At 34.9% G+C, this 17,360-nt stretch overlaps 1 protein-coding gene across 10 annotated transcripts in view; it reads right to left on the bottom strand.

Moving 5' to 3' along the window:
* Positions 1-1,845: 1,845 nt before the first annotated feature.
* Positions 1,846-17,360, bottom strand: part of LOC113234820 (casein kinase I) — a 61,685-nt gene continuing 46,170 nt past the window's right edge. For 2 of the 10 annotated variants that reach the window (XM_026470319.1, XM_026470318.1), the window contains exons 10-13: positions 14,062-14,181; positions 12,651-12,704; positions 7,084-7,208; positions 1,846-6,543 (exon numbers count right to left, since the gene is read on the bottom strand). In XM_026470319.1, the coding sequence (XP_026326104.1) occupies positions 6,468-6,543; positions 7,084-7,208; positions 12,651-12,704; positions 14,062-14,181 (375 nt within the window). In that variant the 3' untranslated portion in view covers positions 1,846-6,467. The remainder of the gene's footprint in view (positions 6,544-7,083; positions 7,209-12,650; positions 12,705-14,061; positions 14,182-17,360) is intronic. The other 8 variants (XM_026470328.1, XM_026470322.1, XM_026470327.1 and 5 more) reach the window with 6 other exon arrangements.

Raw genomic sequence — 17,360 nt, 5'->3', positions numbered from 1 at the left:
GTTAACAAATATTTTCGTATTTTTGAACAGGTTGTGACCTTAACAGAATACAAGTCAGATTGCGTATGCAAAATTTCTCACAGTATACATACTTACAGAAAAAAATAAACACTGAGAATTGTTTCTATGAATATTAATATTTATTTATACTTACAATAAGAATTCAATTCAGTTTCAAAAGCATCATGTATTATAATACATAAAGTTAAAAACTAGCTCAAACTCTCCCTCGTGCGTTCTCAAGCCGACCGACTGAACATGACTTACTTAGTAAGCGAATTTTTAAAATTATAATTTAGTTAACTACACAGTACATACGCCTTGTGGCAACGACCGGGGGCCCCGGGGCCTCCCGAATTACTTTGGTGCCATCACGGCGAAACTTTCACATAGCAGCACTCTGGACAAGAACAAAACAATGCCGTGCCTTATAATGTTCATCGTGATCAAGCTTCGCATGCACGTCGCTGACAAATCGTCCATCTTCCACGCGAGTGTTCAGCTGTCGTACAAACGTAAGTCTTACTTTATGACACACCGCACTCGTTTCTGCCATCGATTCGTGTCACTAGCACAAAGCTTTCGTATAATAAAATGTACGTTCACGACCCGCACAAGGTACGAACATCCGAGTCGCTACAGATCACAATATATGACTTTGTTTTCTTTATTACTCGCTCTAATTTGATTATTCTATCTAGCAAATAGAAAGTAACAATTAGGTAAAACTATTGTATTACTCACGTTTAAAGTTTTATTACATTCGATTACACTGCATTGATGTACAATAGGTATCAACGATTCATTTAACGAGGTGAAACTTCGATTTGTTCACAATATTATAAAAACCATTATTAGAAGATCCATTTAAAAATTTCCATTTAACATATCGACAATATTCGCATATCTATACTTCTCTCTAAAAATATGAAAACGACACAACAAGATGTTTTTTTATGTTATTATAAAACATTTCAAACATGCTTATCTCGAAATGAATAATTCCTAATGCGGGGATACAATTTTTGTGATGACTACTTTATCCGTGACTTATCTGAAATACGAGCGCTCCGTCGCCGACCGCCTGCACGGCGCCGGCATCCGGAGGCATCTACACCTTACTGCTACGCACCCTCGCGCTTGCACCCTTGCTGCTTCGCGTCCAAGCCAAAATATACAAATGTGTTCCCTAAACTGTACAATTTTTACACCACAGACGTTGTACCGACCGCCCGGAAGGCGTGGCCGCGTGCTCGTCACATCAATGTCCTCGTACTACGCGACCACACTGCGGCGGCGAAGGACGCACGTACCGACGACGAATACTCAGTCTATTCACGCTCGCAAACTCGGAAATAAATACAGACGGCTGCGAGTATAGGTGGGCAACTTTAATGAGCGACCGCGAGGATGCGTGCGGTGAGACCAAGTTGTCAACCTATAACGCACCTGTCAAGTGTTTGGGGTGTGCAGCCGCGAGGATCGAGGCGCTTCGACGTGTGTCTAAAAAGACGCGGTGCGAAATCTGATTTATTTATAATTTTGGAATGACTAATGTGCTCCCGACCACGGCTGCAAACCGTCTCGACTCTCGACTGACATTATTTAAAAAATGACATAATTTCGTCATACAGACGGGACACTGAACTCAAAATGAAGCTGAACATTGCTGCAATTGCTGAAGCACTGCTGCATAACGTCACAGAGCCAATCCAAGAGCGTCCCGTCGCAAAAGTCGATAAAACGAAAACAATTCGCAACAATACAAATTGACACGAGCCCAGAACGCATTGTCGTTTGTACACAAGGTGAAATGTTCCAATCAGTCTTAGAAGATAATAAATAGAAGTCAGTTCATTCGGGACTCCATCGTTTACATCGATTCAAACTAATTCTCTTGACTTATTATGAAAAAAAAAATCTAAATTTTATTATCTATTGTAACGATGTGAATTTCTACACAAATTATTGCACGTTTAACATACATTATGTCAAATTATAATCAACCAATGTTTATTTTAATTTTTAAGAGCAACAACGTCATCACACTGCAATTCTGTTGAAAATAATTCGTTTACTCTATAGCTTCCTTACCTATTGCATAAAATCGCATGAAGTTACCTCATTTTCTCAAACTACAGCAATAAGGGGTATCTGCAAACGTGGAATAAAGCTAAACGAGGGCAATTCATGTCTAGTTCTCCCGCTAAAAGGTTTATTCCAGCGTTTCCAGGCACCCCGGTATAAATAAAGATAGGAAAGTAGGTGGCATCACTATAGGAAAGTGCCAATAACATATACATATTGTTATCATACAAGTACCTCGCACAAACTGAACTTAGTTAAATTGTTTGACTTAATAAAACTATAATTTATAAATATGCATACAATCGGTGTGTTGAACATTGCACCAGTTTTAAATCTCGTGTTGGCAAACTGTGCTAAATGTCAATATGGCCGAATACAAGATGGACGTCGCAATCAAAAGTGACAAAATAGATCGGACCTCCCCTACGACAGCGTGGTCTACATTAAAAGAAGAATTTCTTAACGTTCACGGTAAAAATGCAGACGCAATGAAGAGAACACACTTGATAAATAATTGTATATCACAAACCCATCTAGGAGATTGACTAACAATGCTATATGGCTTATATACTACACTTTCCACTACCATTATATTTGCCGTCTGCACCTTGAGGTCGTTTGGAATTTGCATTCCGATTTCAAGCCTTATTTGCTTAAAACATACGAGTTAATTTAAAACTCCAATATTCAATACACCGATCACCGTAACTCGTACAAACACAAGATAGTCACTTTAATATTGGTACGTGTTTCATTACTAACATAACAAAACTCACTGCATTCACGATTAAAACTCGCCGAGGACGTAAAAAAATAATATTTCATTGCCTAACACAAATGGGACAAAGCGATACGTAATTAACTCTGCAAACGTTCGCTCCGATTGAGCCGACTGTACTTTTAAATCAATAATTCGCTATTTTTATTATACTAATTTATGTGAGCTAAGTGGGTTATTCTGCAAACGCAATAATAGTGTAGCTAACCCACTTAGCACATCTAAATTAGTATATTGCCAATGAAACTATCAGCGAGTTACACAAAAGTTCTATATTATTAGATGTCACTAACTATAATACTGTATTTTACTTTATCAAAGCAAAACATTCAGAGCGTGTAACTTAATACTGCATTATAGTCAATAGACGTTTGCGCTATTGGGAGTTTACCTCTAATATAATTTGCTTTTTGTTGTTTCCATAATTTTCGGTTTTTAAGTTCAATTTCGGTTACAAAAACTTTAAAGCAGTACTTTTTCAAATCGCTCTTTTTCTTGCGTGTACAGTGGCAAAGAGGTACAACTTTAATCTGATTTAAATCAACCTATATATATAAATAAGGGTAACCATCTTTTAACGTTATTTTTGAATAAAAGTAAAAATGAGCAAGTTTCATTTGACTTAAATTACACTTATTTAAATATTCTGTTTTCAATTGCAAAGATTGGCTATATATTTTTGTATGATAAGTGAAGGGACGAATAAGTCGTGCCCCTGATGGTAAGCGACACGCCTGTCCATAACATTTGCAGTGCCACTGAGAGCTATACACGTTATTAATAAAAGGTGAAGTTAATTTTTGCAGAACAAAATTATACCACATATGATATATCATATCGTCCCTTACAACACTAATTGACGTAACCCGTGAACTTTTGAGTACGCACAAAATACAGCATTACCAGAAATAATTATATGACTTTCTATTTGCCAATCTCTGTGGTAAAGCAGCTTGTACACCGACTTTCATGGTGTTGTCATCTCTCGAGGTCCCGGACTCGATTTCTGGACGTTTGAGATGTCAACGTCCGAAAAACGTAATTACGAGGTTTTCAAGTTTTACCCGGCGACATATAATTTATTTGATGAAATGTGTACATAAAAAATTCAACTCGGAACCGGTCAAGTGAACGAATGCAGAGTTCATTATAACTACAGCAGTTTATATAATGATAAATGAACTAATGTACAAATCGGGTGATTTGTTCGAACGCTGAGTTGGAATGGACACAATTTATGCGAGTGAGGGTAGATGCGCGACTTCGTAAGATGAAAGGAGTAAAACCACATTTACATTATGATAATTTCAGTGCGAAAGGTTATTTGCTACAATTAGTTATAGTAACTCCATAGTACTCTTTGTCACAGACCCATTTCAAATGTTTATCTTATTACTTTTTGTATTGTATTTCATTTAAATAAATAATTTGGAATAACCCATTAAGCACACGTCGATTAGAATAATGCAAATGGCGCTTTAGAAACATATTTTAAAAGTGATTCACACTCGAGGTTCTCTCTTAAAACCTACAATAATCTCCGTTCGGCGATAATTAAGAACACTTTTCAACTGTTTCTAATTACATTAAATATAATTCCAGTGTGATTTGACACAATATGTTTCTACCTTTCATTTCACGGTGAATTTAGTGACGGTGAAACGAAACGTAATTTTCTACGGACGGGAACACAAAAACGAAGACAGCCACCCGCACATTTTTAAAATTTATTACTTACGCCATTTTCCCCACATGAGCCTTGAATATTTCGTATCATTACGGTATTTGACTAAGTTTATCCGAAATTACGTTTTATAAGGTAATAATCGACATTAAACACTTCCCGATAGGAAATTCGGTCTCGAAATCGTTCGAAAGTTCGCGACTGTCACTTTTTATTTAAATATTAGCGCGTTAAAAAACAATTACTAATACAATTTTGATGAAACCATATACGCTAGACGGTGCTAGAAGCTTTGCGATGAATTATATCGATTCTGACACGATTGAAGCCCATCATGCTGAGTTGGGTGCTACGCGGGTTGTTCTCCACATTTGACCATAGCCAGAGTATTTTTACCTAAAGTCTATGTTTACCTAAAGAGTATATTTACGTGTTACACATACCGAGCGTAACGCGTAAACATAGAGTTGTATTGTATTTTTCTCTCCTCTTGAATTGATCTCATAAAAATCGTTTGAAAATTTGTAATAATTATTACATGATTTAATTGCCAATCCTTTACATCTAACTAAACTTTCAATAATAATTTCATATAACTTAATGCCCAAAGCATTGTCCTCATCTTTATGAGACTTTTGTTTAAATTATGAATACAATCTAGACGATTAAATTGGCCTTAATATTGAATCGATTCGCTTAAAAATCGCATTGAAATGAATCGATTCAAATAATCGCCAAATCGTATTCAATTAAATCGATCTTCATAAAAATGAAATCGTAATGTGCATCCCTAGTAATGATCTTTCTAATTAGTGTTATATATGGGTACGTTCCGGTAAGGTGTTATCCTTTGACCCTTGACGAATGGACAATTATAGTGTTTATTCCGATTCACAACCAGTTGTTGCATTTGAAAGAAACCTGAATACGTACCCATTATTTTAATGTTTACTAATTACGTTTATAATATATGGATTTAATGTTACTTAATAATATGGAATACGAGATTGTTGTTTATATTTACTTTCGAAATTTAATTTAATTAAACAATTCTTGATTTTGTTCTATATTTTTCATGTGTGACTAACACTGCTTTACCACGGTAGTTTATTAAGAAAATTTTTGTAATTGTAAGTATAAAAAAACATTAATAAAAAAAAATATTGTTTTGATTTTTTTTCCTATTATTTTTAATCATTCTGGGGTTTGAAAAGGAGATAATGTACTCTATATGTAATATATATATATTCTATTTCGATCGTTGCTGATCAACTAGTGCTATGGTAAAGTGTGGAGAACAACCTTAGTATAGTTAATAAGTTAAGGTAAAGAGACTCTTGTATCTTATATCCTCTGTTTTCAACACTATTACACTATTTTGAAAAGGACAGCCTATTCAAAATAGTATAAGGTTAATTATAACGAAAAGAGCGCAGCTGAACTTATTCTGCTGAAAATACAAGCGCCATAGGCGCAAAATAACATAGTATCCGTACTTAAGTTCAGCCGTGTCTTTTTACATTAGGTTTTACCCTAGTCTACACGTTAACCTATAGAGTTGAGAAAGATAAATACTTTCGTATCTTTCCCTTCTGATTCGGTTAATATAATAGGCTGGAACTAGTCAGCGACGCACTGTTGCCACTATGACCATCCCTTTCCCTCATCGCCGCATAATGCTACACGAGAAAGAAAACAAAATACCAACCGCAGACTACAAATGCGAGTCAGAATCGACAAGTACGAATAAGAGAAAATTAGAACGATTTGAAAGTCCCCGAGTGTTCGATGCGTTGCATGAAGGGTGTTACCGAGTCGGTGAGATCGTTCGGGAAGCGGGTGCCGGGGTGGCTGCGGGGTGGCGGGGTGCTGGGTGGCTTGCAGGGTGGCTTGCAGGGGGGCGGGTCACGTCACGCGTCACTTGCCCGCGCGCGCCGCACACTTCTTCTTTTTGCGCTTGAAGAAGCAGCAGCACCTGGAATAGTAGGATTGCCTGCATGAAGATTTACAGAGTCTGCCATGGGACGAGATCGTTCTTGCGTGCACTCAATTGCGTTCAAATAGAAAACAGTAACATCGAATTAAAACACATCACATTGGAAAATAAAAATAACAAAGAAAGCAAATTTTTTTTAATAAGGCTCTATGCAGACGACGTCCTTTTTGTGCGTTGAGCATATATTATCATCAACACGTCCCACTTGACGCGAATCCAGAGTTTAGTCCAAAAGTTGGTAACGTTCTTCAGCAAGTACGTTTCATCACGATGTTTTCATAAAGCGTTAGCGAGAGGTATTACCACTAAATACTCGTATAAGCGAATTGAATGGCATATCATTATAACATCGCGCATTAAAAGGGCGTCTGACGTATCATTTAAAGCTCAAACTTGCAAAACAAATACAATGATACAATTATGGGCGATCTGCATCAGCCCCTGTACATAACGTTCCACTGCAATTATAATTCTGAATACCGACTGACCTCCGAAATGGATTCAGCGACTATAATAAGCAATGAGAAGGGTACGTACAGCTGAAACACTGACTTGGTGTCGTCCACGACGTCCACCTCGTGGTGGGGCTGGGTGATCGGCGTGTTGCTGTGACCGGCGGTGGGGTCGTCGGCCCCGAGTTCGCCGTTCGTCGATGACACCACCTGGGAACGTCCATTATTACAATGTTACACTATATTATTCTTTAATTTTGATTTCAAATGGCTTCCTGACTAACTTTCGTAAGTAAATTTTTTTATAAAAAAAAGGTAGATTACGTTTTTAAGGAATGTTCGCTTTCGAAAGCTGAGTAAGAGAGTCACCACAAACAAGCTCGCTCTATTCAAACTGCCGACGCGAAGCGCACAATTTCATTTTTGTTTTTATTACATGGACATAAAGCTGTTTCTGACCAGCTTAATTCGATTGTGTATTGATAAGTATGGTGACTCTCTACGGTAGTAAAGAGACGAATGAAATGCAGATATTACATGCAAGATTTAATTAATACTTTTCAATACAAATCGTAAAGGTACAAAAATCTTCACAAATACGATTTCTAGAGCAGGCTTTGTAGTACATGCTATAGTAAGAAATAATTGAAGGTAGCACGCGTGCATAGATTAATATACAATAGCGTTCATTTGCATGGTATAAACTTATATAACACTGTCTAAATGACAGTCCAATAATCTAGACCAAAGATGATATAATAAAATACTTGTTTGGTCATCATTTAGGTCATTGCAATTGCAAGATAAATTTAAAAATATAATACACATAAGTAACTTTGATCAAGGTCAAAATTCCGTCTTATGCTTAGATGGCGCTGATCAATAATCTGGAAGTAATTTGTAATATGTTAATGGCCGTGGATATCAGTTATGTACGAAGTAATTATTTTTTCCTTGTAATAATATTATTGAAATATTGATCATGAGCTAAACTTATTTTCTGAACTCTGACAAATATGTGTGTCTGACAAAAGATGGCATTGTGTTACGTACTAAGTTATAAATTAACGCTTCCTAATATGGGTAGATGGCGCTAATCCTAAACAAAATAGAAGAATAGCCGGCACTATCCATAAAACTCTGCAATAAGCACCAACTAGTTGATTTATTTGTTTATCTACACACATATCATAAACTGTCTATGATGTGTTTAAAAACCGCAAATTACAACCAGCATAAAGATATCTGTTTTCGTTAGAACAAATTTCTTATCTGTGAAAATGTTATTATTGCATTAATAATAAAATCGAATACATTCAAATTACGAAAATTTCTGAAAAACAAAACAAGTTCATCCGACCTCAATTCTAATAGCAGTCGAGATGAAGTTTTATTCGAAATGAAATGTCAATAGCAAACAATTTTGACAAATCTCACACGTTACTTGATATCGAACGATATGATAGTTGGGGCCGACTCTAGTTTGTCTATGAATTTAAAAAGAAACTACGGTAGCATGACATGCGTGAGAATAGTTTTTATTTGCCGCCATTTAGTTTGTTTTGTTGTTTATCACATCTTACAGAGCCTATAATATGTGTGTAGATAAAGCAGTGTATGTAACTTTAGACAATTAGGTATTAAAACACTCGGTATTTTAATGATTTTCATTATGTAACAGTCACATAAACTACTATGTTACTAGAAATTAGTTACAAAAATAGCTATTTGGTACTCGTCGCGACATCTGGTGTACCAGATAGGGACTACGCTGCTACTCCTCCTTCAGTTCGATCCATGTATATACGAAATAAAACTAATATCGCACCCATTGTGTAATAAGGTCACATCTGTAAAATTACATTTTTCACGAGAGAGGTTTAAAGATTCTACGAACAAAATTAGTCGATACTGTTTTATGCTTAAATAAGTTATAAAATTTCACATAATATGATTCGTGATATTTTTATGACCTTCATTTTTTATGTTTCGTATCGTTTCTCATACCAAATTTAATTTTGTCATATAATAATTGTGTCACGTACATTTTTTATGAAAACTATTTTTGGGTAACATAAAAAAGTCGAAAATTTTTTTGTCCAAAATAACGTCTGTTCGAATTTTCATTACACCGAAAACCGAATTATAACGAAACAGTTGTTCTTTCAGGATGTGTTGAATGTTTATCGCAAAGACACGATTAGGTTCGGTTAGGTTTGGTTAAGTTACTTTTAAAAGAAAAAAAACATTTTCCTCTCAAAATTACTTCCGATGTTATGAAATTTCGACCAAACGTTATTTCTGGCAAATGTTATTTCAGACTACTGATAGGCTACCCTATTTTTGTCTCCCAAATTTACTTTTTGGACTTTTATTACTGAAAGTGTGATACCAAACACACTTATTTACATCTCTTATAAATTGAAAACAATACAAAATACAAAAGTTCCATACAAAAGCTTTTCAAACGGGGGATGCATAGCATTTGAAATAGCACAGTTACGAGTTACAGTTTTTGATATGTAATCCATTAACACCCGATAGTGGTATAGCATGTATACATTATATATGATCAAAATTCAAAAAGTATCTTTTGAAAAACTGACCAAAATAAATATAAAAAAAAACTTACCTGACACCATACAGGGTGCAGAAAAATCAAAGGGACATGGAGAGTAACTAGCTTAAATACTTCAGATACCTAATTTTACTTAAAGGAGATAATTTTATTTTTTTATATGAATAAATGTACAGATTTTTTGAAATTTTACTGGAGCCGAGAATCAAACCAACTAAAAATAAAAAAAATACACACTCACTACTTTATTGTACTAATCATATGATCAATTACAGCGACAAAATCTCTCAAAATTATTGGATATTATTAGTACATAATGACTTCAATTAACCCTGAGATGAAGATGTCCCATTGTTTTTTTTCCATCCTGTATACAATTTAGCTGGTGCCGAATGCGATGAGTCTATTTAATATGAAAAACAATATAATAATAGTTGACTTTTAGTGTTTATTTTTTTATTTATTTTGTTCATTAGCCAAAATTGTTATTTTTCGAATTAAGACTCTTTATCGTTGAGGGTGCAATGTGTATAGACCTCCGCGATTCTTGTGTAATTATTGCTTAATTGTCAATTATCAAAAGATAATCAGATTTAGATTAAAGTCATTAATCGATTAAAAGTTGCGATTCCAAATTCTTGCCCTTACTATTGGACAGACTAAAAATCTTGCAATCGCTTCTACCCATTAATAAACACAAGCGATAACAGTATTTTAGGATCTGTCTAACTAGCGTAGGTTAACAATTGAAAATAAGAAGAAAAGCGGAAAACTTTAACAATATTTTGGGTAATTTTCATGTTTAAAGTAAAAAAAAGTATTCTCGTGCTTGAAAAGTTAGCATTTTGTGAATTAGTCCAATACGATTGGTTTAACACGATTATACAATGATGCCTTGAGAAAATAACCCAGAATTAGTGCAATTCCAAAAGAGTACATGACAATTTTATGAATGAATATTGGCAGTGCTTCACTGAAAGCTCGTGTTACTTTTTACTCGAGAGCACAGAACAGGTTCAACATTTATTTGTGCACGGTATTTTAAATAAATTATTGTGTAACAACGGACTTGCGGAGTGAGTTGCGGAGTTTTACGTAAAGATTTGCGAATGAATTTTCTTTTCACCCTATATCTTTCTACAGCAAGCCCCATCACATTAATGTGAGTGTGCTAAATCAGTAATTCTTCAAACTTAATCATATTGAAATAAACTAAAAAAATAACTAAATGAAAGCTTCTTTAAAGTAAATTAAACGACTGTTTAGTCACTCTCTCTATATACTACTTTATGTATACATACATAGCACCCAGACTAAAGAGAAAAATAAATGTAGGCCATACAAATATTTCTCCCGGCATCGAACCCGAGGTCTCGGCGTAGCAGACCTTCAATCACAAATGTCCGCACTACATTCCAGTCCATTGACATACGCTTCAAGAAATATATAGCAAAGCGCCTCGCGCGAGTGTGGTAAGTCAATGCCATAAGGATGGAGTGTTCTGGACTTTTAACTAGACTTGTAAAGTAAGAACTGTATTCCATACAAGTATGCCAGTAGTAGCAGTAGACCTCCTTGCGAAAGAGTTTGTTCACGGAAGCTCTGCTGCCACCTTACCTATTTCTGCCGCCGAGCAGTAATGTGAGAATTGCTGCGTTCCGGTTTGGAAGGGTAAGTAAATGTGCTGGTGAAATTATAGGCACATGGAAATTCTCAACTTAAGTCTCAGGATGACGAGCGCAGTGGGAATGACCTAAGATCTTTGCGATTTAAAGCTTTGTGTGGCAGTGCAACTGTTATGGATTGGCGTGTCGCTTACCATCAGGCGCACAACTTGTTCGTTCCGTCACTTGGTATTATAATAATAATAATAAAGGACGCTTTTCTGCGGTAATCTAGACTTAGATAAATTAACTAACTTTGAACTCTATACTTGGCCAAACTTATGCTTGATAGAGATTAGCTGCCTCCGTGGCCAAAAGGCTACCATGCTGGACTGCCGAAATAAATATTAGACAACACCACACGTTGCTCTGCTCTGATCCCAAAGTAAGTAGCTAAAGCACTTGTTTTATGGCAATCGGATACAACGACGGTACCACAAAAACACAGACCCGAGACAATATAGAAAAGTTAGTTTTCTACACCAGCCGGGGATCGGACCCGGGACCTCAGAGATGGTGACACCGTGAAAACTGGTGTGCAAACCACTCAACAACGAAGGCCATCGGATTTGTATGGCCCACATTTATTTCTCTCGGTGTTTGGGTGCAATTTGTGGTTGTCTACCAATGTGTGTTGTCCATGGCACCGGCGATGTAGGGTTTCTTTTACCCTTATCTTTTTATCTTTTTTTTCTGATACCTATACACGACCACATAATTTAGCACCCCGAAATTAACAATCTAAAATACGACTTAAAGTAGCTGCCTACCGCCACCACGTGATTGATGGAGATATCTACTCGTGTAACTTTTGCAATTTCCAACGATTTTTCCCTAATAGTAAAATACGTAGAATGTCTGCGGTTTTTTTCAACACTAACATTGGTGAATGTTATTTTCTATTGGTCATATTACCGAACAGAGTTCGAAGTAAACCGTCTGCAATAAAAAAAAAACTGTTGCTATCTAAATGGACACGACACGTTTTGAAGCTGATATAATGGGCTAGTAATAGTTTAAAATCAATGTACATGTTGCAAATAAAATAAATCGCACCCTCAAAAATGAAGTGACATAATTCCAAAAGTGATTTTTTTTAAGGATCAGCTTAAATAGCGCACCATTAAAAATAATTTTGACATATTATTTGCCACGCGAGTAATTTCTTTAATCTATTTTTTATTTTCCCAAAAAAGTAATTTACGTCACTTCATTACGAGGGAATTCGATTTTTAAAATTCCACGGCGAGAATGTTCATTTGATCATCACGATGGATCATCCCCAGTACATAGTAACATAACTAAACACACCGTACCGTAATCCCTTAAAATATCGTACACAAATAAAAAACCCTTTAATAAGCTTCATGCAGACATCACACAATGCCGCAAAATATTTCAAAAACTGACCGTTGTAACTGATCCGGGGAATTTCACATACCGAAAATGTTTATTCTTCAACAGCTAAAAAATAAATACACCAATATACATTCACAACTTTACACGAACATTAATCATCTAAGTTGCTGAACAAATATGACGTTGTACAACAGAGTCAAGGTCACGTCAAGCGATAACAACAGTAAAAAGTAGTCTAGATTGATGTTCTCTTTACTTTTCAACCTTAACCTTGCATGACCGCACAAATATATTTCGCATCCCTCATCGAAGAATGGCATAAGTGGCGACTAATTTTGTAGACAGAGTTACAAGAATTGGAAAGGATGTGGGTTATATTTTTCTGTACATAATGGAGCAATAAACATTTTTGACGTAACTCCACTTATGCGGGGTGCGAATTTTATATATTTAACGTATGTATGTATGTCTATGTACCGCACATTATGTTAGCGCTATTGATTTAAATTGTTGTTTAAATTGTTTTTAAAGTAAGTTTAACTGTTTTAAAAACGAGATGTTCATTTTTCCTCTGTCTCACACAATGTATTATAATATTATATTGAAACTCGTCCCATTCTGGGCACGGTTCACTTCTAAGGAGGGCCGTCTTAGTGATCAACACAAAGAGGGCAGTCCGCAATATTGAGGTTTGCGAGTAACTGAAATGAGATAACCACGATGTGTTCAGCAACTGTAGATGTTGCAGAATCATTAGGATAATGTATAAATAACTAAATTTTGTAATAAAAAAAATGTTTGTCTATTATATCGCACAACGATTTCAATAGTGTCACAAGTCAAAAATCATATTTTTTCGGGTTTTGTTAGGGCGCGTGCAAAAACTTTCCAGCTTTTCGGTTACAATTTGTTTTAATATTGTAAAGTTTTCTTCAGATGTCACTTTAGACAATTTTTATACGATATTTACACACTCACGTCATATTTTTACTTGCCACGTTTCTTACTTTTTTTACTTGTGTCAGTGTTGCAGCCGGTGTGCGATATATTTAAGGGATGCGTGCATAAACAGCGTGGATCTAATAGAATCAGTGCTACACAAATTATTTTATAATTTATAATGTATTTAGGTATATTTTATTTAAACTTAATTTAGTTAATGTTTAATCATTAGTGTTTTTGTTGGGATAGTTTTTGGAAAACTTAGAAGTAACAATTTTAATTGTCAATTTTTTTTCCAAAAACTAGAGCCCATCTATGTTCTACCACGCACAGAACCTGATTTAAAAAAAAAGGTTTTAAAAATATGCGATCAAAAATAAATTGATATATTTTTTCTGCAATATAGCCGCGATACAATTTATCGTTTGTAATTTTCACAACTATGTATTATGTTTATGTATAATATTTTCTCGAATTCAGGTCCAATGCAATAAATTCCTAATAACAAAATGTACCATACCTGTACCGATCCATGTCTATCTGCCGGGGTAAGATGGCCCGTAGTGAGCGGGGTAGCTTTTCCACTGTGGGGCCAGTTGCCCCCCGTGTTCGCTGTACCCCCCGAGTCCTTCACCCCACCCTGAAAGTGTTTATTTATATTTAAGGCACACGCATGGAATTATATCACATGGTGTTTCGAAACTACCGAGACAATGGTTGAAAACCAAAATCAATAAAAAATTGGATGTAAAATTTTTGTAATTTATATTTGAGAATGAAGTTACATTTTATATGAAATTATGCGGATAATCTTATGTACATTGTATTTTAAGTAAGTTTTCCCGCTTAAAAAGTTTAAAACTAGAGTTATCCAAGTCACGAGTAAAAACTAGTTACTAAAAATTACTACTAGGTAATTAAATAATAATCTTGGAAGGAAAATGTTTAAAACTACACTATAAACACTCAAGCACCAAATAAAAAAAAAACAAAAAACAAATATCAAAAGAACTAAACTCTAGTGGAACAATTTCGGTATAAGCGTTTAAAAAACCACACAATATTTGGTTAGGGCTCTAGTGATGACTGCGAAGCTTATTTTTGAAGTTGTTTACTTCTTTCTAAACAAATATCTTCAGGTTACAACAAGGTATAACATTAAGTTTACTATAGCAATTAACGGTAATTAACTGACAAGGGAATCTATAGCTATCTATATGTTTGTATACACAGCAAACAAATTGTAAACATTTACAATTATATCCAAATTCGAGTGACAACGATTGTCAACTACAATTTGAGCGTAAAAACGCACACCGATAGATGGCAGCATGGGAGCTATGGAATATTCGAGAATCGAGGCGATAGCCGGGGAGCGGAGTAATGACAAAACTAGGGTAAACAGCAAAGTGTCGTAATCGTATAGTGTTTCAATAATAAAAACTTGAAAAATACCAGTTTATCAACTTAACACATTTTAATTTACCTTCAGAATAAAATATGCTACACTGATCAGCTCGGAAACGACATAATATGGCGGCCATTTTGGATACGCCATATTGAAAACTTTTTGATTTCTGCATAAAATTCAATTGTTTGTCAACTTATCAATTGCCTTTACACTATGATAAAGTGTGGTAAACAACGCGTTCAGCATATTGAAATTAGCATGAAGTAAACGGGGCTTTCAGTTTCACAACTAAACTTAAGGTTCCATTACAGTATGCTAATTTCAGTGTACTATAATACTCCGTAAAATTCAGCTTGATTAAAATGACATGTCGACAAAATAAAATCGAAGAAATTTGTAGCAACGCCGCCAAATTATATATTTTTAAACACGACAAAACAATAAAATGTTTTACATAATATTACGTTACTATTCATTAACAAACGATCATTCAAATCCATAAATTATTGACAAATGGTTTTTCAAGTTAATCACACATAGATATTAATAATTTTTTTTATAATATCAAGTGAACGGACGAACAAGTGGTGCGTCTAATGGTAAGCTACACACCTGTCCATAACAGTTGCCACTCAAAGCTTCAAGTCGTAAAGATCTGAGGGGCACTGTCACCCTGAGACATAAGTTAACAAGTGTGCCTGTAATTTCACCCGCGCCCTAACCACCCAAGCCAAAGCTTCAAAACTTCCAGTACTTCCCTGAACGAACTCTTTCACAAGGAGCTATACTGCTGCTAATAGCTATATCAGTTGGGAAAAAAATTGTGTTGGGACACGTCAAAAATATGGAGTCATTCAACTCATCAAATCGAGAAAAGGTTGGTGATAATTTTTCAAATGTTATTTCCGACTAAATTGCGTATTACAGGTGAATTTTGTATCCAAGTGTAACAATAAACTATTATTTATAAGCATACGTTACTTATATAAGTTGACTTCAGTTATTACCATGATATTGTAAGCCTGATTTAAATTCGTCATATGAACTGTGAACTGGCAATCAGTACTATCTCAATTTATGACAAATTTGCAGGACGAAGAAAAAAATTGATTGCGTCATTTATATAGCATCTGGTTTATTAAATAAAAACACGTAGTTTTTAAATATTTTTATTACACTTATATGTATGTACACTACATATTTTTATTTAATTATTTTTTAATTGAGATAGTACAGGTTGGCAGTTCACAGTCGATATGTCAGTCGACATATTTTAAAATCGATTCTCGATATCACTGTTCGTGTCCCGCAACTGTATCATGAATTTTGACATGTCATTCTAAAGCAAGCTAAATTTTACCAAATATAAGTAGATTATTTTTTTAAACACCTCTTAATATTAATAACTGATTCTATTTGTCTTAACAAATTTAAATTATACAACTTATATTATATTTAAATATCTGTAATGGTGTTGGTACTCGTACATCGGGATATTTTGTGTTGTTCCAGAAGCCGGAATAGACTTAAAAGACCAGTGTTAAACGTATATAATAAAAAAAAAAGTTTAACTACCATGACTGCCTAGACGTTGGCAGAGGTGTTCAAGAGAGGCTATAAACTTAAAAATAGGATAGAATAGAAGCAGATTATTCTCCACATTTTACCATAGTGCAAAACCGGGTCGGTCTTTAGCACCATAATGCTAAAGTTTAGTGAATGACCTATTAAGCACACTGAAATTAGAATAATTGTGTAAACAAAAGGAACAGTTCTGAAGTCCAGTATACGATTATAACGGTGTATGATAAACATAAGAGTGAAGGGTCAAACCTCTCCCGCAATAAGCGCCGCCTCATCGTCCTCAACCAAACCAATCATATAATCACACAAATCATCCTGCACCGACAAAAATCATATGGTCAGAATTTCGTATGAGTTCCTGACAACATTAGGGCAAAAATGCTTTTATATATTATATTCAATTATTTTGTTTAATTTCCTTTTTTTCGTGAGAACACCTATCTTCTATATTCGTGATAAAGCTTCGCTTGCTCTGCTCGTCGTTGTACGCTTAGTTCAAAATCATAATTGTAAAAAGCCAGGGACACATAAACCACACTCTACCATGATTTCAAAGTACTAATTTTCGTAATTTTGTAAGTAAACCAATGTGAATTTATGGTTGAAAGACTTAATTCTCTGTTGTGTATTTAAATAAGGGTTACTATTCGGAAATTTGAACAATCCAGAACAGATTTTTTAGTAACAAAATGAAACCTCAAATCTAACGTGGCAGCAGCGATGGACAAGTGTACAGAATTCTTGTCGTATTTTTTTTTATTCCAAAAATTTTTACCCTAACTTGAACAATCCGGACGAATGACAAATCCGGACAGATGGTCCAA

This window comes from Hyposmocoma kahamanoa, unplaced genomic scaffold, assembly GCF_003589595.1.
Source record: "Hyposmocoma kahamanoa isolate Upper Pololo Valley unplaced genomic scaffold, ASM358959v1 86, whole genome shotgun sequence".
Lineage (NCBI taxonomy): Eukaryota > Metazoa > Arthropoda > Insecta > Lepidoptera > Cosmopterigidae > Hyposmocoma > Hyposmocoma kahamanoa.
This window is presented reverse-complemented; position numbering and strand designations above follow the sequence as displayed.